This window comes from Pseudoliparis swirei, chromosome 18 (assembly GCF_029220125.1).
Source record: "Pseudoliparis swirei isolate HS2019 ecotype Mariana Trench chromosome 18, NWPU_hadal_v1, whole genome shotgun sequence".
Classification (NCBI taxonomy): Eukaryota; Metazoa; Chordata; class Actinopteri; order Perciformes; family Liparidae; genus Pseudoliparis; species Pseudoliparis swirei.
The window spans coordinates 4,304,361-4,325,982 of NC_079405.1; the positions used below are offsets into that span (position 1 = coordinate 4,304,361).

The 21,622-nt window shown below is 47.0% G+C and overlaps 1 protein-coding gene across 1 annotated transcript in view; it reads left to right on the forward strand.

Moving 5' to 3' along the window:
- Nucleotides 1–21,622, forward strand: part of chd5 (chromodomain helicase DNA binding protein 5) — a 43,724-nt gene continuing 22,102 nt past the window's right edge. Inside the window, exons 1-20 of the mRNA XM_056436583.1 lie at nt 1–190; nt 1,309–1,463; nt 6,780–7,001; nt 7,774–7,892; nt 8,298–8,548; nt 8,650–8,762; nt 8,946–9,072; nt 10,045–10,211; nt 11,044–11,262; nt 15,919–16,140; nt 16,447–16,658; nt 18,066–18,197; nt 18,372–18,480; nt 18,575–18,766; nt 18,939–19,139; nt 20,194–20,331; nt 20,554–20,675; nt 20,802–20,975; nt 21,146–21,287; nt 21,462–21,593. Of these exons, the coding sequence (XP_056292558.1) occupies nt 1–190; nt 1,309–1,463; nt 6,780–7,001; nt 7,774–7,892; nt 8,298–8,548; nt 8,650–8,762; nt 8,946–9,072; nt 10,045–10,211; nt 11,044–11,262; nt 15,919–16,140; nt 16,447–16,658; nt 18,066–18,197; nt 18,372–18,480; nt 18,575–18,766; nt 18,939–19,139; nt 20,194–20,331; nt 20,554–20,675; nt 20,802–20,975; nt 21,146–21,287; nt 21,462–21,593 (3,339 nt within the window). The remainder of the gene's footprint in view (nt 191–1,308; nt 1,464–6,779; nt 7,002–7,773; nt 7,893–8,297; nt 8,549–8,649; nt 8,763–8,945; nt 9,073–10,044; nt 10,212–11,043; nt 11,263–15,918; nt 16,141–16,446; nt 16,659–18,065; nt 18,198–18,371; nt 18,481–18,574; nt 18,767–18,938; nt 19,140–20,193; nt 20,332–20,553; nt 20,676–20,801; nt 20,976–21,145; nt 21,288–21,461; nt 21,594–21,622) is intronic.

Here is a 21,622-nt window from a genome sequence, read left to right on the forward strand (position 1 = left end):
ATGCATCGTTTCGGGAGCGTCTGCGTGGCGTCGCCGGAGTCGGCTGCGCTCGGCGGTCTGAACGCAGCCGGCGACCAGCGGCGGGTCGCTTTAGTCCCAGCGAGCGCGAAAAAGGCAGAAGACATGCTCGGTGTACCTCAGCGGTCCTCCGGGGAGTTCCCGTTTACTCCATCTCTTTGTGCTCTGGCGGGTAAAGTTGATCCGCACTCAATGGTGCGTGTGATTATGAGCTTCATCCGCCAAGCACGCCCGTTGGCCTGGCAACCATTCGTCTTTTTTTATGTCTCCAGAAACATGACAATGGACTTTTCCATTTGCTTTCATTTTCACAGTATACTCTATCCCTGTATACGCTATCAATGTTTACGTTATCTCTATATACTCTATTCCTATATACGATATCTCTGTATACGCTATTACTGTATACGATATCCCTGTATACGATATCCCTGTTACGATATCCCTGTATACGCTATCTCTCTAGCGATTGGTTCAAAAAAACTTGCTTTTTAATCCACTGGGCCGAGTTTTGGGACTCAGAGGGTGCACAGCAGGGGTGTCAAACTCATTTTCACCGTAAATAACTCTATTGTTGTTTATTTGAGTGTAGAAATATTGTCCATAAGAAATGTTCTCTAATATTATAACATCAATCCATTTAATTTGAAACCTTCAAAATAAAAGCACAGGATATTTTTCTTACATTTCTTTAGGAAAAGGTGATTATATGTCTTTCAAGTTGTCAGGGGCCACATGAAATGACGTGGCGGGCCGGATTTGGCCCGCGGGTCTTGTGTTTGACACCTGTGGTGTACGGGGTGTAGTGGCATCGAGTGGGAGGGTCACATATTGCAATTGAACACCTCTCCACTCACCTCTCCCTTTCCAAGCATGCTGGAGGACTATACGGGAAACCTTTCAGTCAACATGAAACACCTTTTTCTCGAGCCAGTGTTGGGTTTGTCTGTTCAGGGCTTCTGTAGAAACATGGCCGACTCCTTGAAGAGCTCCTGTAGACACGAAGGCCTCTTTCTTCTTTCTAACATCACAAAAACACAACAATTCTCACTTTCAGGTGATTTATTTCTCCATTTCTTCCAATAGATCCCCTGAAATTCTGCGAATTGGCCCTTTAAACAATTGGCTACTTTTCCAAATGTAAAAAAAAGAAAAGAAGGCTCATCACAAGCTGAATTGGTCGCAGAGCCGATAAACCCGGCGGCCATGTTTCCAAGCGTCATCACCTTCATCACCAGTCCCCCTCATCTTGTTCCTAACCAGACGATGTCTTTGTTTCCGTGTGTCCAGATGAGGACGACGAAGGCGAGCGCAACACCGTTCCCCTCGCGCCCCTCGGCGGCTTCTTCTCCGAAAACGACTCCCTCAAACCACAACCGAAGAAGAAGAAGCCCAAAAAGATGAAAGAGGGGAAAATGCCCAAAGTAAAGAAGAGGAAAAAGGAGGTAAGGTGTAATTCGCCATCTGTCACGACCTCGGGACCCGTCAGCCGAATCCCTCTCGGACCTCTTCTCGATGCGGTCGGGTCAAAGGCGTGTTTCTGTGATCCGGACGAGAGGCGGTGGACCGCCTCGGGGCTTCGGGGGCGTCGCCGCCCGTGTAGGCCGTGGTCACCGAGGGGCCAGTTAAATAACAGGCAAACCAGACGGGGTCATTTTTGACCCCAGAGGACAACAGGTGTGATTATGTGCTGCCATTAGAAACATGTAAATGATTCAAAAACAGCATCCACGCTAAACGTTGACATGTACCGCTCTGTAATAATTCAAATAGTCAAAATAATATAAAGTTAAATTTTTGTTGTTACATTTCATTTCCGTTCAAAAACAGGGAATATTTTTTTTATAAACGAGGTATTTTGGCCCTAAATTCCCGAAACAAAGAGAAAAATGTGTGATTATGGGTTGGGCTGAAGTAAGTAAAGTAAAGGTGTAAAACAGAATTAATTGACAATTCATACTATATGCCTTAAATAACGGTCAAACCAGTCGGGGTCATTTTTGACCCCAGAGGACAAAAGGTGTATTGCGGGAGGACATGACGAGGGTTAAGAGTGTCGAGCTGAGGCTGCGGGGCTGGTGCTGATGGACGGGGCTGTGGGTCAGGAGCACAGCCACCGAGTTTCTCCATCTGTTGGTCTCCGACATTTAGACAGCAGGTCAGAGGTTTGATTCCACACGGGAGACTTCATTGATCCAGATTTGTCACGGTGAGATCCCCCATCACCCAGATGAGCCAATCACAACGCTTTTAAAGCAGGGTTCCTACGGTCATGGAAAAAAACGTAAATCATAAAAGTTTTGGAAAAGTCATGGAAATTTGTTATCATCACATGTTCATTTAAAATAAGTTTAAAATAATTAATATGTTTTTTAAAGAAAGACGCTCAAAATATAAGCCGGCGTACGCTCTCAATACGCAAAATGTTCTAAATTGTTCATGTTTATACCGAGATTTCAGTTTGGTCATGGAAATTTGGTTTAAAGTCATGGAAAAGTCATGGAAAAGTCATGGAAATCCATTGGTGAAAATGTGTAAGAACCCTGTAAAGCTACCCGAAGATAAATTCGTTCATCAATGGCCATTTGGGTGAAATTGCTTATATCGGGTGAAGTGCTAAGCTGTAGTGCAAATGACTAACTTTAATAAATTTGCCTCAAATCCTCCAAACACTTCTGTGTCGGCGCTATATAAACGACCCGAAAATCCGGAATGCATCCAAACGGTTCAGACCCGGAGCGATGAGGACGTGCGGCGCTCGCGGCGGCACTTTTTCAGGAAAACAAATGTGCTCGTATTCTGCCGAAGCGCCCGTCAGCCGATTGATGGAGTTTCCTCTCAGCTGCAGGATCTGAATGCATTCGGGTTCCCTCTGAAAAAACAGACTCGCATTGTGAAAGGTGAGAACAGAAGGAGTGGATCTAGTCTGCGGGAACTCTGTTCGTCTTCTCGGTTCCCACGACAACGCCTCTCCGCGGTTGTTGTTTTCTTCTTCGGTGGTTGACGCCTTCGTGTGGCGGAGAACCAAAGTCCTTCCTTCGGCCTCCTCTGAGCTCGGGTTTTGGTCTCCGCCGACTTCCTCGAGTGGAACTCGAGGGTTCGGCCGAGTTCAACATCTGGTCCGCTGCTCGCCGTTCTCCTCTGTGAGCCGCGTGGCGTTGGGCAAGAAGCACGCCGTGTGTTTATTTGAGCTTTTATTTTAATTTATTTTTTACAACAACAAAAAAACACACACAAAACAGACCAGCAGCTCCGGCTGGACACGAGGTCAAAGCGACGCCGGCCTTCTGGCGTCGAACTCTTGATTTGCGATTCCCTTTGTTGCCATGGAAACCCGACACACACACACACACGCGGCCTCGTCGTCGGACTTTACGTTCGGATAAAGGCGGGGCGGCACGAGTCTCGTTGACGTTTACTCGCTGCACCTTCGGGAGTTTCTTTCATTCAATAAATGAGAGGGATTCGCCGTCTCCGCGGCGGGGGCCCGAGCGGCGCCGGCCAGGACGATCCCCGGAGCTGTGAGGAGCGTTGGCTGGCCACCCGGCCCGTTGGCTGCTGCTGGTAAACACTGAGCTCATGATGGGGGGGGGGGGGACTCCCTCCTCCCTCCTCCCTCCTCCCTCCTCCTCCTCCCTCAGACTCTGCTCCGTATTCTCCTCTGTTTTTCCCCTCCGCCGCGATGCCGTCACAGGAACTCTTCCCTTCTTCCTCTTCCTTCCTCTTTCTCGCTCTCTTGCCTCCCCGCCGCCGGCCGCCGTAATTCAACCTGCAATCCCTCCCCGAAGGTTCGGTGTCAGGCGGCGGCCAGAGGTCAACCGGGGTCAGAGACTCGTCAGGCGGCGCATCCCCGGCTCCCGGCCGCGGTGGCCGGGGAGACACGAGCGCTTCCCCCTCGTGAAGGGATGCTGTTTCCCTTTCTGACGGGAAAAAAAAGAAAGAAGACGAAAAAGACTAAATGTAGGAAATAGAGGTTTATGGAAGGCAGTTAATTTTAATGGCAGAAGAAGAGGCTGCAGTTTGAAGAAGAAGAGGCTGCAGTTTGAAGAAGAAGAGGCTGCGTGAAGCCGCCAGGGAGCCGCTCGCAGTTTATATATTTTGTTGTTGTTGTTGTTGTTGAAATGCAACCGTTTAAAAAAAAAAAGATTCGCCTCTCTCTTAAGTTCGCTATCCTCTCGAGGCTTGTGGGGTCAGCGGGGTCAGCGGCGCGAAGAAGAGGCCGTTAACATCTCTCTCTCTCTCTCTCTCTCTCTCTCAATCTCTCTCTCTCTCTCCCTCTCTCTCTCTCTCTCTCTCTCTCTCTCTCTCTCTCTCTCGGTGATCTAGGTTCGATTGAATATTCACGTCTTCGCTCATTTTCCTGCGAGCATCCTCGGCAATCTCCCCCGAGGCGGAGCCATTATGGGGGGGGGGGGGGGGAGGAGTGGGAGGAGGGAGAGTGGAGAGGGGGGGGGATCTAATTTGATTACGCTATCAGCGCTCGTCTGATTTCCTGCCCTCCAAAAGAAAGGAGAATCCCCCTCTTTGTTGTCTCTCTGCCGGTCCTGTGATGTGTTGAACTCTGAGGCTCCGACTCTCGGCTCTGCCTCTTTGCTTTTCCCTCCTCCACCTCCATCTCCACCTCCACCCCCCCATCCCCCTCCTCTATCTTCAATTTACTCTCTCTCTCTCTCTCTTTCCTTCCCTCTTCTGCCCTATGCATAAATGAGATTTGTCTAGACGGTCCACCAGCGCTCTGCAACCACGGGCCTCTGCATAACAAGCTCGTTATGCAAACGCCTCTGATTGGATGGCGCCGTTCCATTGGCTGCCACTGTGATAGATTGGAGAGTGAGAAAGAGAGAGAGAGAGAGAAATAATGAAAGGGGGAGCTGTAAAAAGAGAGAGAGAGACAAATAATGGAGGGGGGGGGGCATGCGAGATGTGAAAGAGAGAAAGGGAAGGCGCGCAAGGGTGGGGGGGGGGGGTATATATATATAGAGAGAGAGAGAGCCAGACACTGCTCAAATGTGGTCGCCATGGCAACACAGCCAGGCTGCCGGTGGGGTTGGCGGGCGCTGCGGCAACGTTGAGCCTCTCCACTGCGCCGCAGAGCACAACGTGTACGTCTCTCCACGGAGCCACGAGGGCCCGCCGAGCTACAGGCGGCTAGCCGCTGTGCACTAATTCACTCGCACACACACACACACACACACACAGTTATTTTGATTACACAAAACCGAAAGAAAGACAACAAAAAAACACTAAAACACGAATATCCCAGACATAAATGATTCTTTAGATTAAAGGAACATACAGATTTTGCATCCATGTGCACAAACACACACTGAAGAGAATCACCAGCTACTCCCCCCCCCCCCCTACTCACTCAGTCGTGAGCACGCCGCCAGTGGTTGTGCTCATGTGCAACACTCTCCATCACACAAACAACACCTGTTAGCTGTTAAAATCCAAACAGCCTTCCAGATGTCTCATATTTAAAAAATCATAAAAAAGCTCCACAAATGGGCTCCGAGCGAACCGTCGACTCGTGCGTCGCATCGCGGGGAATCCGAATATTAGCTAAAGCGGCGACACTCGGGAGCGATGCGATTTAATTTATGCAAATGTCGTCCAAGAAGAAGCTTTTATCCAAAGTGCTCCGTGTGACGGCGCGGGTTGTTGTGAGTCCTCTGAAGGCCCCGTGAGCCCGCTGCCCTCATCAAGGACTGCCACACTTTAATTATACACTTTCCTTTTTTTAAAAATCACGAGATAAAATCCCTGTCTCAAAGGACACCAAATAACTGGAGATGGACTTTTCATTTGTGGTGTTAGGTACCCACCCCCCCGCACCCCCCACCCCCCACGTCAGGTCATCAGATGGAGAGCGAGATTCAAAAGTCCTGTACCTCTTTACATTTATTTAAAAAATATAGTAGAATGATGAAACCCACTCGATCATAAACTGGAGGCTAGGGGCAGATTGTGGGTTGCTATATATATGTATATATATATATATATAAATAAGTAAATATATATATATAAATAAATAAATATATATTTAAATAAATAAATATATATATAAATAAATAAATACATATATATATAAATAAATATATTTATATATTCTTTACTCATAAGTCCATATAGCAAACAAACACAAATAATAACAATATATAAAATACAATACGAGGACACAGGTACAATCACTGCAGTTAAAACGTCATCACACTTGTTCCAGTGTTTCTAGAAACATTAGAAATACCTTGAATCACTCAGTTCAAGCTTGTATAATGACCTTTTTCTGAGTCATTTAATCAACATTTAAATTCCTGTATAAAATTCCTCTCATACATAGATGTACTTTGAGGGCTGAGGAGAGAGGCCGCCAACAATAGAGGCTATATGAGGAAGAGGAAAATGGAGGTTCTGATGAATAAATGTCTGATTCTCCAGAGATTCGAGTACCGGAGTTACAGGAAAATCAAGAAGCATTCAAGAGCCAATCAGAAGGGTCCCTGAAGCCCTCATTCGGATCAATGGACTTTAATAATCCAGTCATTCTGATTATTTTAAAACATATGTTAATCCAAATATGATGATATGATATGTCTGTGTATGTTTTATGACCCTCAATGTGTAAAGGTGTGTTTCATTGTGTTTCCTGGTGAAAACAATGGCCGCTGACAACATATTACCCCTTCCTGCCTCGGCCCACTGTGTGCATATTATATTCATTTATCCGTCTATATCATTTTTTCCCGTGTGAAACGCCTCAGGGGGAAATCCAGCCGCGGGTCGACAGCGACCCGGAGGAGGCCTCCGAGGTGGAGGAGGAGGAGGAGGGGGAGCGGCAGCGTCCGGAGGTCGGCTCTGAGAGCGAGGGCAGCGCCTACGGCCCCACCAAGAAGAAGAAGAAGAAGCCCAAGGAGAAGAAGCCCAGGAAGAAGAAGAGAGACGAGGAAGAGGAGGAGGACGACGACGATGACGGGAACATGAAAGTGAGTCTTTAGGTCCTAACTCCTAACTCCTAGCGCCTAGCTCCTTTACTTGGTCTCGTGTGTTTTCCATATCAAAAGGCCGTAATTTCAGAATCCTATTAGATTTCTATTAACATTCTAATCTAATTGCGATGATGATAATAAAAAAATCAACAATAATAACCACAATAATTATAATAATCATACGACAATAAAGAATCTAGATTTAAATTCGCACGTCAGGAGAAAGTGGGAGATTTAAAGGAACAGTTTGTAGGATTGAGTGGGATTAATTGGCAGAAAAGGAATATAATATGTCTTCATCAGTGTATATTTCTCTTCTACGGCAGCCCAGAAGGGACAAACCCAACGCTGGTTCTGGGGAGAGCCTCTCATGTTGTTTGTGTTCCCTGAAGGCCTCTCTGACGAGCTTGGAAAGGGAAGGGTGTTCAATAGGATGCAATCTGCAACCTCGCCACTAGATGGCACTAAACACACACACTGCTCCTTTAAAGTAATTCAAATTATATTTTATTTGGGAGTAAGACAAAAGACGACGTATTAAATTAATCTTAAAGGTTAGCGTTGGTTGCAATGCTGGACGTAACCCACTTTGAAAAGGGGAATTTAAATATGGCAAAAATTTAACAAATATTAATTGTGAACTTTGTCCAGATTCATTGCAACGACTATAAATAGAGTGACCGTTCCCGAAAGAGGTGTGGGTCGATAAATAACGAACATTCATTACGCATTCATGAACTCTGATGCCTCGCGTCTGTTTCTTCCCGAGGAACCCAAATCATCCGGCCACCTGATGACCGAGTGGGGCCTGGAAGACGTTCAGTACGGCTTCACCGAGGAAGACTACAAGACCATCACCAACTACAAGGCCTTCAGCCAGTTCCTCAGGCAAGCGGCTTGGATTTTCTTTACCTATTACAAAAACAACAACAAAGTAAAAAGCTCTGCTCTGAAGAGCGGTGCGGAAGGCTCGGCTGCCGGCGTGTAAAGAGTCCGTCTCACCTGGCGCCGTCTGGCTAAGCCGCTCATGACAAAGTGGATCATGAGCTCCCCGCGGTGCCCCCTGCGAGAGGAGTCGGCCGACAGCCGGGAGGCTCCGGGACTCGCTGACCCACAATCCCTCACAGGCCGGCGAGCCAAGCCTCAAGCCGCCGCCTGACAAATCACCAACGCCACCTCGAGGGGCGGCGGCGGCGGCGGGGGGGGGGGGGATGTCGGCAAATCGAGACCCGGTTGACATCCCCGGTAAATGAAGCGCGACGTAATAAAGCTGCCGTTGTTCTCCCCTCTCAGGCCTCTCATCGCCAAGAAGAACCCCAAGATCCCCATGTCCAAGATGATGACGGTGTTGGGGGCCAAGTGGCGAGAGTTCAGCGCCAACAACCCGTTCAAGGGCGCGTCCGCCACCGCCGTGGCCGCCGCCGTGGCCGCCGCCGTGGAGACGGTTACCGTGACGCAGCCGCTGGCCGTCGTGAGCGGCGGCAGCGAGCCGCCGTGCTCTCAGCCGGGGCCGATCAAAAAGGCCAAAACCAAAGAGGGAAAGGGTGAGCGCCCCCCGGTGGACGGGGCCGGAACAACGTCGTGGTTTATTGAAGCTACGAGAGCTCAACGCGCCTGTGTGTGTGTGTGTGTGTGTGTGTCTCAGGACCGGGAGTCAGGAAGAGAAGCAAGACGGCGAAGGAGGGGAAGAAGAAAGCCAAGCCGAAGAAGACCAAATCAAAGTCGGGCCAGAGTGTGAAGAAGAAGAAAGCTTCCTCGGTATGTCTCCTTTCCTAATTCATCATGTCTCCTTTTCCCAATTCATCTTCTGAGCTTTTATTTTCAGTGGCATCAAAGTGACCCGAGACTCTTTGCTGGGCGTACTTTGAAAGTTTATTTAAATGATTTGTGTAGCTCTGAGCTCATTAGTGTGTGTGTGTGTGTGTGTGTGTGCTCTTCCAGAGTGAGGAGGACTTCCTGGAGGAGTCAGACTTCGATGACATCAGCGTCCACAGCGCCTCTGTGCTCTCCGACACCTCGGGGGCCGCCACCAAGAAGAAGGCCCGACGTGGGCGTAAAAAAAGGAAAAGTATGTTTATCGTCTACACGCTGTGTGTGTGTGTGTGTGTGTGTGTGTTCCCCCATCCCTCCAAAAAAAAATCCCATTTTAATCCCTCAGAACCAGACTGTTTGGTTATGGGAAAGGAGGAAATTAAAATGTCTTGTTTGAAGCTTTATTTGTTTTGCTCTCTCTCGGCAGCTGTTGCCCTCACACTCAAGAGAAGATTATTTAGATCGCACCTTTCACTTTGCAGTAAAAATAAAGAAATAGACAATCAATAAATTCAATGCATTGAATAGAATAATTAAATAATTACATGTAATGAAAAAATAAAATCCAAAAATAACTTATATATATTTTTATTTTGTATTTTTTATTTTGTATTGCTATATTTATATATATATACATATATAGTTATATATATATATAGTGATACATATATGTTGTTATATTTATATATATATAAATATATATATACCAAAAAATATAAATATATACAAATGTAACAAAATGATATATATATGTATGTATATAAATAAAAATAATCAAAGAAAAATACTATTTTTTCGTTTTTTATTCTATTTTATTTATTATTTAATTGCTTTAAAAAATAAATAAATAAAAATAGAAGAAAAAATGATGTATATTTTCTTTTTTATTATTATTTAATTGCTATATATATGAATAAAAGAAACTATGAAAGGGGAACAAACATTAAAAAGTAAAGAAATGAAATGCTGCATGCCTGTATAAACTGACGGGTTATTACCTGCTTATTAAAAGAGTCGGTTCAAAGACTTCGATCCAAAGGGGCCGACGACTGAAAGGCACAAATACACTGAAGAGCTTGGCTCTGGTCTTGGGGTGCAGAAGGTCCACAATTTACTCTGAGCACCAACATTTAAAATGTAATTCTTAAATGAACAGGAGGCCAGAGGTCATCAGAGTCCTTTGTATTACATCCTTTGCCGTCGATCACATCTTCCTCTTCCTTTGCAGAGGAAGACGGCGACGGCTACGAGACGGACCACCAGGACTACTGCGAGGTCTGCCAGCAGGGGGGCGAGATCATCCTGTGTGACACGTGTCCCCGAGCGTACCACCTGGTGTGCCTGGACCCGGAGCTGGAGAAAGCCCCCGAGGGCAAATGGAGCTGTCCACACTGCGTGAGTGCATCATATGTCATATACTTATGAAGTTTGATGCATGCGAGCAGCCTCAGTTTCCACAAGGCGGGCTCAAGACTACACACTGCAAGCAAAAGTGGCCCAAATCTCTGGTGACCTTTTAAATGTATATATACATATATAGTTATATATATATATATATATATATAGTGATACATATATGTTGTTATATTTATATATATATATATACAAAAAAATATAAATATATACAAATGTAACAAAATGATATATATATGTATATATAAATATATATATATATATATATAGTTATATATATATATATAGTTATATATATATATAGTGATACATATATGTTGTTATATTTATATATATATAAATATATACAGGACTGTCTCAGAAAATTAGAATATTGTGATAAAGTTCTTTATTTTCTGTAATGCAATTAAAAAAACAAATGTCATGCATTCTGGATTCATTACAAATCAACTGAAATATTGCAAGCCTTTTATTCTTTTAATATTTAATAATTTTTTAATTGCATTACAGAAAATAAAGAACTTTATCACAATATTCTAATTTTCTGACAGTCCTGTATATACAAAAAAATATAAATATATACAAATGTAACAAAATGATATATATATGTATATATAAATATATATATATATAAAAAAATATAAATGTATACAAATGTAAAAAATGCACATTCAATGAGTGTGACAGAGTGTGTGAACAGTTGGTCGTAGTCATGGACCACGATCCAGACCTCCGTCATCCACGAGACAGAAGGAGGTAGAGAATCAAACACGGCCGTGTTTAACCTTCTGCTCCGACCCCGCCGCCCCTCCAGGAGAAAGAGGGGATCCAGTGGGAGGCTAAGGACGAGGAGGAGGAAGAGGAGGAGCCGGTAGGCGAGGAAGAGGACGACCACCTGGAGTTCTGCAGGGTGTGTAAAGATGGAGGGGAGCTGCTGTGCTGCGACACCTGCCCGTCCTCCTACCACATCCACTGCCTCAACCCGCCTCTGCCCGAGATCCCCAACGGGGAGTGGCTGTGTCCGCGCTGCATGGTGAGAGCACTGGGAACACATGGCCGCCATCCCTGTGCATGAGTTTACATGTGTGTGTACTACCCACATTCTGGGATTTCACAAGATAGGCATAATTTATGAATAGTTTTTTTCCTCCGAAGTAATGCTTTTCGAGTGAAAAGAATAGAATAGAATATACACTTTTATTTATCCCCAAGGGGAAATTAGTTCTCTGCATTTAACCCATCCTTAGTTATTAAGGAGCAGTGGGCTGCGGTGAAGCGCCCGGGAAGCAACTGGGGGTTCAGTGCCTTGCTCAAGGACACTTCGACTTGCAACTAATGGGGAGAGCGGGGATCGAACCCACAACCCTGCGGTTGCAGGACGGCCCTCTTACCCCACTGAGCTAAAGTACATAGATGTATAGCTGAACTGTACATATTACGATGATTTAACTGGCGTACACATGAGCAGGAATGAATGTTTAATTTGGACCTGATTACTGGGGTTCAGTGCCTTGCTCAAGGACACTTCGACTTGCAACTAATGGGGAGAGCGGGGATCGAACCCACAACCCTGCGGTTGCAGGACGGCCCTCTTACCCCACTGAGCTAAAGTACATAGATGTATAGCTGAACTGTACATATTACGATGATTTAACTGGCGTACACATGAGCAGGAATGAATGTTTAATTTGGACCTGATTACTGGAAAAGAAGGCGTGTCAAATGTAAAGGACATTCCCTAAAGCAGAGCGTCTTTTTTATGCCTTATTTTAATGTAATTCATGGACTTTCCATGAATATATATATATATGTATATATATATAAAAAATAACATATATATATAGTTTCTTTTTTTGTACTATTTTTATACATATATATTTTTTACGTCTATTTTTTTATTACATGTAATTATTTAATTATTATATTATAAAAAAGGAGGTGTCTTATATATATATATATTTAAAAAATAGAATATAAAATAAGAACATATATATAGTTTCTTTTTTTATTCTCTTTTTATACATATACAGGACTGTCTCAGAAAATTAGAATATTGTGATGAAGTTCTTTATTTTCTGTAATGCAATTAAAAAAACAAAAATGTCATGCATTCTGGATTCATTACAAATCAACTGAAATATTGCAAGCCTTTTATTCTGATTTATTGCTGATTATGGCTTACAGTTTAAGAAAACTCAAATATCCTATCTCTAAATATTAGAATATCATGAAAAAGTATACTAGTAGGGTATTAAACAAATCACTTGAATTGTCTAATTAACTCGAAACACCTGCAAGGGTTTCCTGAGCCTTGACAAACACTCAGCTGTTATAAATCTTTTTTTTACTTGGTCTGAGGAAATATTAAAATTTTATGGGATAGGATTTTAGAGTTTTCTTAAGCTGTAAGCCATAATCAGCAATATTAAAAGAATAAAAGGCTTGCAATATTTCAGTTGATTTGTAATGAATCCAGAATGCATGACATTTTTGTTTTTTTAATTGCATTACAGAAAATAAAGAACTTTATCACAATATTCTAATTTTCTGAGACAGTCCTGTATATATATATTTTCACTTTTTTTATTACATGTAATTCTTTAATTATTATATTATAAAAAAGATGTAATCAAAAATTCCCTCTCTGAAAAAAGCTGCGAAATTTTTTAAGTAAATGACACTCAGATTTCGGTTTGACCTTCGTGTTGACCCTCGTGTTGACCCTCGTGTTGACCCTCGTATTGACCCTCGTGTTGACCCTCCTGTTGACACTCGTATTGACCCTCGTGTTGACCCTCCTGTTGACCCTCGTGTTGACCCTCGTGTTGACACAAGTGTTGACACTCGTGTTGACCCTCGTGTTGACCCTCGTATTGACACTCGTATTGACACTCATATTGACCCTCGTGTTGACCCTCGTATTGACACTCGTATTGACCCTCGTGTTGACCCTCCTGTTGACCCTCGTGTTGACCCTCATGTTGACCCTCGTGTTGACACTCGTATTGACCCTCGTGTTGACCCTCGTGTTGACCCTCGTGTTGACCCTCGTGTTGACCCTCCTGTTGACCCTCGTGTTGACCCTCGTGTTGACCCTCCTGTTGACCCTCCTGTTGACCCTCGTGTTGACCCTTGTGTTGACCCTCGTGTTGACCCTCGTGTTGACCCTCGTGTTGACCCTCGTGTTGACCCTCGTGTTGAACCTTGTGTTGACCCTCCTGTTGACCTCCTGTTGACCCGTGTTGACCCTCTGTTGACCCTCGTTGACCTCGTGTTGACCCTCGTGTTGACCCTCCTGTTGACCTCGTGTTGACCTCGTGTTGACCTCGTGTTGACCCTCGTGTTGACCCTCCTGTTGACCCTCGTGTTGACCCTCGTGTTGACCCTCTGTTGACCCTCGTGTTGACCCTCCTGTTGACCTCTGACCCTCGTGTTGACCCTCCTGTTGACCCTCCTGTTGACCCTCGTGTTGACCCTCGTGTTGACCCTCGTGTTGACCTCGTGTTGACCCTCTGACCCTCGTGTTGACCCTCCTGTTGACCTCGTGTTGACCTCGTGTTGACCTCTGTTGACCCTCTGTTGACCCTCTGTTGACCTCGTGTTGACCCTCGTGTTGACCCTCCTGTTGACCTCGTGTTGACCCTCGTGTTGACCCTCCTGTTGACCCTCGTGTTGACCCTCCTGTTGACCCTCGTATTGACCTCGTGTTGACCTCATGTTGACCCTCCTGTTGACCTCCTGTTGACCTCCTGTTGACCCTCGTGTTGACCTCGTGTTGACCCTCCTGTTGACCTCGTGTTGACCCTCCTGTTGACCCTCCTGTTGACCCTCGTGTTGACCCTCGTGTTGACCCTCGTGTTGACCCTTGTGTTGACCCTCCTGTTGACCCTCATATTGACCCTCCTGTTGACCCTCGTGTTGACCCTCGTGTTGACCCTCATATTGACCCTCCTGTTGACCCTCCTGTTGACCCTCGTGTTGACCCTCGTGTTGACCCTCCTGTTGACCCTCGTGTTGACCCTTGTGTTGACCCTCCTGTTGACCCTCATATTGACCCTTGTGTTGACCCTCCTGTTGACCCTCGTGTTGACCCTCATGTTGACCCTCCTGTTGACCATCCTGTTGACCCTCGTGTTGACCCTCGTGTTGACCTTTCGTGTTGACCCTCCTGTTGACCTTTCGTGTTGACCCTCCTGTTGACCCTCCTGTTGACCCTCGTGTTGACCTTTCGTGTTGACCCTCCTGTTGACCTTTCGTGTTGACCCTCCTGTTGACCCTCGTGTTGACCCTCATGTTGACCCTCCTGTTGACCCTCGTGTTGACCCTCGTGTTGACCCTCGTGTTGACCCTCCTGTTGACCCTCGTGTTGACCCTTGTGTTGACCCTTGTGTTGACCCTCCTGTTGACCCTCCTGTTGACCCTCGTGTTGACCCTTGTGTTGACCCTCCTGTTGACCCTCGTGTTGACCCTCGTGTTGACCCTCGTGTTGACCCTCGTGTTGACCCTCCTGTTGACCCTCGTGTTGACCCTCGTGTTGACCCTCCTGTTGACCCTTGTGTTGACCCTCGTGTTGACCCTCCTGTTGACCCTCGTATTGACCCTCGTGTTGACCCTCGTGTTGAACCTTGTGTTGACCCTCGTGTTGACCCTCGTGTTGACCCTCGTGTTGACCCTCGTGTTGACCCTCGTGTTGACCCTCCTGTTGACCCTCATATTGACCCTCCTGTTGACCCTCCTGTTGACCCTCCTGTTGACCCTCGTATTGACCCTCGTATTGACCCTCGTGTTGACCCTCGTGTTGAACCTTGTGTTGACCCTCCTGTTGACCCTCGTGTTGACCCTTGTGTTGACCCTCCTGTTGACCCTCATGTTGACCCTCGTATTGACCCTCATATTGACCCTCCTGTTGACCCTCGTGTTGACCCTCGTGTTGACCCTCGTGTTGACCCTCCTGTTGACCCTCGTGTTGACCCTCGTGTTGACCCTCGTGTTGACCTTTCGTGTTGACCCTCCTGTTGACCTTTCGTGTTGACCCTCCTGTTGACCCTCCTGTTGACCCTCGTGTTGACCCTCCTGTTGACCCTCGTGTTGACCCTCCTGTTGACCCTCGTGTTGACCTTTCGTGTTGACCCTCCTGTTGACCTTTCGTGTTGACCCTCCTGTTGACCCTCCTGTTGACTCTTGTGTTGACCCTCGTGTTGACCCTCGTGTTGACCCTCCTGTTGACCCTCGTGTTGACCCTCGTGTTGACCCTCCTGTTGACCCTCGTATTGACCCTCGTATTGACCCTCCTGTTGACCCTCGTGTTGACCCTCCTGTTGACCCTCGTGTTGACCTTTCGTGTTGACCCTCCTGTTGACCCTCCTGTTGACCCTCGTGTTGACCCTCGTGTTGACCCTCCTGTTGACCCTCGTGTTGACCTTTCGTGTTGACCCTCCTGTTGACCCTCCTGTTGACCCTCGTGTTGACCTTTCGTGTTGACCCTCGTGTTGACCTTCGTGTTGACCCTCGTGTTGACCCTCCTGTTGACCCTCGTGTTGACCCTCGTGTTGACCCTCGTGTTGACCTTTCGTGTTGACCCTCGTGTTGACCCTCGTGTTGACCCCAACGATGCACTTCCCTTCCCTTCTATTCCATATATTTCTGGAGCATCATCACAGCACCACCTCTTCTTCTTTCCCCCCCTCAGTGTCCTCCCCTCAAAGGTAAGGTCCAAAAGATTCTGCACTGGATGTGGGGGGAACCCCCGCTGCCGGCGGAACCGCCCGACGGCGAGCCGGCCGACCCGCTGGCCGACCCGCCGGCCGACCCGCTGGCCGACCCTCCGCTCAAGGGCCGCCCGGAGAGGGAGTTCTTCGTGAAGTGGGCGGCCCTCTCGTACTGGCACTGCTCCTGGGTCAGCGAGCTGCAGGTGAGGCGCCAGAAGTAGGTCCGACTAAAACCAGAGGCCATCCGTCAGGCTTCAAGTGCTCGCTGTTCCGACCGCGATCCCCACTCACGACGCCGCTCAGGGCACCAGAACCTTCCATCTAGTGACGTCTGAACAACCGCTCGTGTTTGGTTCGAGCCCTGGAGAAGTCGGCCTTCCCTTCTTCTAATTTATTTCGCCTTCACCGAATTCATGTTGGAACTTGATGAAGTAGTTCATCAAGTCCGTCTCTCGGTGGGGGACGGAGCCCGATTGATTGTTTCCTGTCTTGTCTGTTGGCGTCGGCAGCTGGAGCTGTACCACACGGTCATGTACCGGAACTACCAGCGCAAGAACGAAATGGACGAGCCGCCGCCGTTCGACTACGGCTCCGGAGAAGAGGAGCTCAACAACGAGAAGAGGAAGAGCAAAGACCCCCAGTACGCCGCGATGGAGGGCCGCTTCTACCGCTACGGCATCAAGCTGGAGTGGATGGTCATGCACCGGATAATCAACCACAGGTGGCTGCTCACCGTCACACACACACACACACACATCATATATACCTTTTTTAAAACTTTTTATTTATTGATTTTATTCAGTTTCACTTAACAAAAGAAAACATCATAAATGACAAAAAGAGGAGAACACATTTTCTCATCTGACCTGAGAATATCCCAAATGATAAAGAGCGATTGAGGACCCCCCGATTAGTATTTTCCTCTGACGTCTGTCTCTTCTTTCATTTTTCTCCTCTTTTTGCCACATAAAGGCGACTGTGGGTCAGTGGTTAGCAGGGCTGTCTTTAAATCAGGGGGTAGGCGGTTCAATTCCCACCCTAGTCGATGTGTCCTTGAGCAAGACACGTAACCCTGAATAGCTCCCTGTAGTTGTGTCTACGGCACAAGTGTCAAACACGAGGCCCGCGGCCCGAATCCGGCCCTTTTATGTGGCCCCTGACGACTTGAAAGACATGTGAAGAAAAATATCCTGTGCTTTTATTTTGAAGGTTTCAAATTAAATGGCTGTATGTTGTAATATTAGGGACATTTCTTATGTTCACTATTTCTACACTCAAATAAACAAGAATGAAATGCAAATAGAGTTATTTCACAATATGTTCAGCAGTAGTTTACACACTGTTACAGTACCGGCCCTTTAAGAGGCAGCCATGATGCTGATGTGGCCCACGGTGAAAGTGAGTCTGACACCCCCGGTCTACGGTGTATGAATCTAACATGATGTAAATTGCTTTGGATTAAAGCGTTAGCGAAATGAAAAGTAATAACATAATAAGTTGTAGAGTCTTGACGTCCTCAGGTTGGTTCATGCTTGGTGTTGTCTTGATTTATTTTAACGTGTAACAACACGTTAAAGATGGAGAATATTCCTCACAGCGCAGCATATTTCAGAAAAAGGGACAAAAATACATTATTTCCTTCATGTTTTCCAGATGTTTACATCACTCATATGTCCGTGATTCAGTAGGATTCAGTTTATAGTGCGATCACAACTTTATGAAACTAGTTTCAACTTCAAGAAGGACAATAAGGAACTTTTTTTTTTGGCCTGGAATATTTCATCATGTCTCAATAAAAACCTCCTTGAAAGAGCTCAAAGGGTAAAGTCCGCCGCCCCTTTTATGCGGATATTTAGCAGATGTAGCCGAGCATGAGGGTATGGCCGGCAAGGAGCCACCCGGGTGTCAGAAACTGGCACCGCAATGCATCTTGGGTGCTTGTTGCGCGGCTCCGTGGAAGAAGAACTCCGCTTTCTCAGTCAATCGATCGCCCGCTGAGGTATTTACTGCTTCGGGCGTCTTCACTCCGATTGGACATCCAAATTCTAACCTTTCATTTTTGTACCCCTCACATCCGACCGTCTCTCAGTTCTCGTTTTAATTGTTCACGTTCGTTCCTTCCTTTCAGTTTTGATAAGGACGGCGATGTGCATTACCTGATCAAGTGGAGGGACCTGCCCTACGACCAGTGCACCTGGGAGGTGGACGACTTCGACGTCCCCGATTACGACAGTCTCAAGGCCATGTACTGGGACCACAGGTTGGTTACCACGTCATCTGAACCCTCGCTGCTCCTCCTTTTCCTTTAAGTCCTCGGCACTCACAGATAAAGTCGGCATATGCTGCTGTCTCCCCTCTGCCCTGCCCTCTATCTATGATGCCCCCCCCCCCATTGATCTGCTTGGCTCATCATCTTGCTGCACTCTTTTGCCAGGGAGCAAATAGTAGGGGAGGACCACCGCCCCCTGGTGGTGAGGAGAGGAAATAAACTCAAAGAGGACTACCCAAAGAGGGAGGTCCCTCCTGATGCTCCCATCATAGATGTACGTTGGGATGAAGCCACTCGTTCCCATGATCCGACCCAATAACAAGGTGCCGTGTCTTTCATCTCATCCTCGTGACTCCTGCGTTCCACAGCCGACCATCAAGTTTGAGCACCAGCCGTGGTACGTCAACGCCACGGGGGGAACCCTGCACCCGTACCAGCTGGAAGGCCTGAACTGGTTGAGGTTCTCCTGGGCTCAGGGCACAGACACCATCCTGGCCGACGAGATGGGCCTCGGCAAGACGGTGCAGACCATCGTGTTTCTCTACTCGCTCTATAAGGAGGTGAGGGTGCAAGAACGCCATCTTTCATACCCCGTGTTACGAACCGCCTTTTGGCTCTTGGAGTCCAATGTGTGGTGTTACAGACTTAGAATGAAACAAGTCCACAGAAGTAAACGATAGAACTTGTAGTTTGTCGTGTTTTTTCCTTCACCCCTCCCCCCGTCTCTCTTAGGGTCACTCGAAGGGGCCCTACTTGGTGAGCGCGCCCCTCTCCACCATCATCAATTGGGAGAGGGAATTCGAGTTGTGGGCTCCGGATTTCCACGTGGTGACGTACACCGGAGACAAAGACAGCCGGGCCGTCATCAGGGAGAACGAGTTCAGCTGCGAGGACAGCGCCGTGAAATCGGGACGCAAGGTGTTCCGCATGAAGGTACCTCGCCGAGACCAAGTGGAGACCGAGGGCAGAGTTTATTCAGGCCGAGACGTTGAGAGGTTTAGACCGAGAGCGAGCGCCACCAGCAAATCAAAGGCACTCATCGAATTGATCCGATCAAAAGGATCCGAAGACCCCCCAGAGAATCAAACCCAGACTCCTCCTCACTCGCCTGTGCAAAGTTGAATTTCTATGTGTGGGGATTTTACTTTCTTCTCACATATGATTGAATCCGAGACACGAGACCTTTTGAGCAATTCAATTCAATTCAGTTTATTTGTAGAGCCCAATTTCACAAATTACAAATTTGTCTCGGAGTGCTTTACAATCTGTACACATAGACATCCCTGCCCCAAAACCTCACATCGGACCAGGAAAAACTCCCAAATAACCCTTCAGGGGGGAAAAGGGAAGAAACCTTCATGAGAGCAACAGAGGAGGATCCCTCTCCAGGATGGACAGAACAATAGATGTCATGTGACCAGAAGGACAGATTAGAGTTAAAACACATTCAATGAATATGACAGAGTGTATGAATAGTTCATAGTAGGCATATTCCACGATGGAGACCTCCACGATCCATCAGGCAGATGGATCAAGAGGTCTCGAGTCCTACAGCGCCGGTCCTCGTTGACCGACCGTCCCCCCCTCCTCACGCCATCCCTTGGTCGGAGAGAAACGGCCTTTTTAATTCAATATATCGGTCTCCATTGATCCATTATCTGACTGAGATATGTGGCCCTGACCATGGCTCTGAATTATCAGGAGTGCCGCGTATTTATGAATCTGTGGCGCTGAAGTCGCCGGCGAGGGAGTTGTTCGTTTGGTCGTTTGCTAGTCGACGGCGAACGAAAAGGAATGTTTAAAATGAACAAATCCCGCCGCCGTGTGGTTATTCTCGTGACATGTTGCCTCATCCAGGTTAATATGAGCACAAAGCATCACGAGCAATCACTTAGTTGTCAAGGAATGCCAGATCTTGCCTCCGCCGCGTGACTCCCACGTCTAAATCGGTGATAATCGGATGCGTCTCGTTCTTCCGTTCTCGCAGAAAGACACGCCCATCAAGTTCCACGTGCTGCTGACGTCCTACGAGCAGATCACGATCGACCAGGCCGTGCTGGGCTCCATCACGTGGGCCTGCCTGGTGGTGGACGAGGCCCACCGGCTGAAGAACAACCAGTCCAAGGTAAAAATGGCGTTTCTGGCACCGACAGCGGCCAGAAAAAAACCGGGGGAAAAAGGAAATGAAATGAGCAGGAACACAGGCAGAATGTTTGTGCATAAACTTATCCTTGATTTAAAAAAAAAATGATAACCCAACAGGAGGTACAATTTGAGTTTCACACGCGTCATTGCATTCTGGTATTTGAGGCCGTGTGTCATATCTCGTACGACGTGTCCTGTCCAGTTCTTCAGAATCCTCAACGGGTACAAGATCTACTACAAGCTGCTGCTCACCGGGACTCCTCTCCAGAACAACCTGGAGGAGCTGTTCCACCTGCTTAACTTCCTCACCGCGGCACGCTTCAAGTAAGCCCTCCTCCTCCTTCTCCATCTCACCAGCGTCTGCAAATGGATCCCGAGCTTGAATCCACGGCCTGACGATAAACACAAATCATAACGCGGTCGTCGCCGCTTTCGATTCTTTCTCTGTAGTAACCTCGAAGGCTTTCTGGAGGAGTTCGCCGACATCTCGAAGGAGGACCAGATCAAGAAGCTCCACGACCTGCTCGGCTCTCACATGCTGCGGAGGCTCAAAGTGGACGTCTTTAAGGACATGCCTTCCAAGACAGAGCTGATCGTCAGAGTGGAGCTCAGCCCCATGCAGAAGTAAGCACTGGGAAACAAAAGAAGAAGAAAAGCGTATCGCTGCTTTCCATCTGATACAACTTCAAAATGTCCCAATTGTCCCAATATTAACGCTTTGTAAATATGAAAACCATCAAATAAATGGTAGATATTTGACAAATTTCTGCTTCAATCTGATTTCTGACCTGCAGGAAATATTACAAATTCATTTTGACGCGGAATTTCGAGGCGCTGAACTCCAAAGGCGGCGGGAACCAGGTGTCCCTGCTCAACATCATGATGGACCTGAAGAAGTGCTGCAACCACCCTTACCTGTTCCCGGTGGCCGCTCTGGTAAGACAGCCATGTTTAATAGCTCATATCAATAAATGTCGCCCAATGAAGTTGAAAGACGACGACCTGTACGTGAGCCTTCGTCTCTCGGCCTAAAGACCCTATTTATATTCGTTTATTTAAAAATGTGTTCACCTAAGTTGATGCTTGGATTTTCTTTCTTCATCTTTGCAGGAAGCTCCCGTGTTACCCAACGGCTCGTATGATGGAAACCAGCTGGCGAAGTCCTCAGGAAAACTGACGCTGCTTCAAAAAATGCTGAAGCAGCTCAAAGATGATGGACACAGAGTTCTCATTTTCTCTCAGGTAACCCAACCAACCCGTGTTTTATCTAT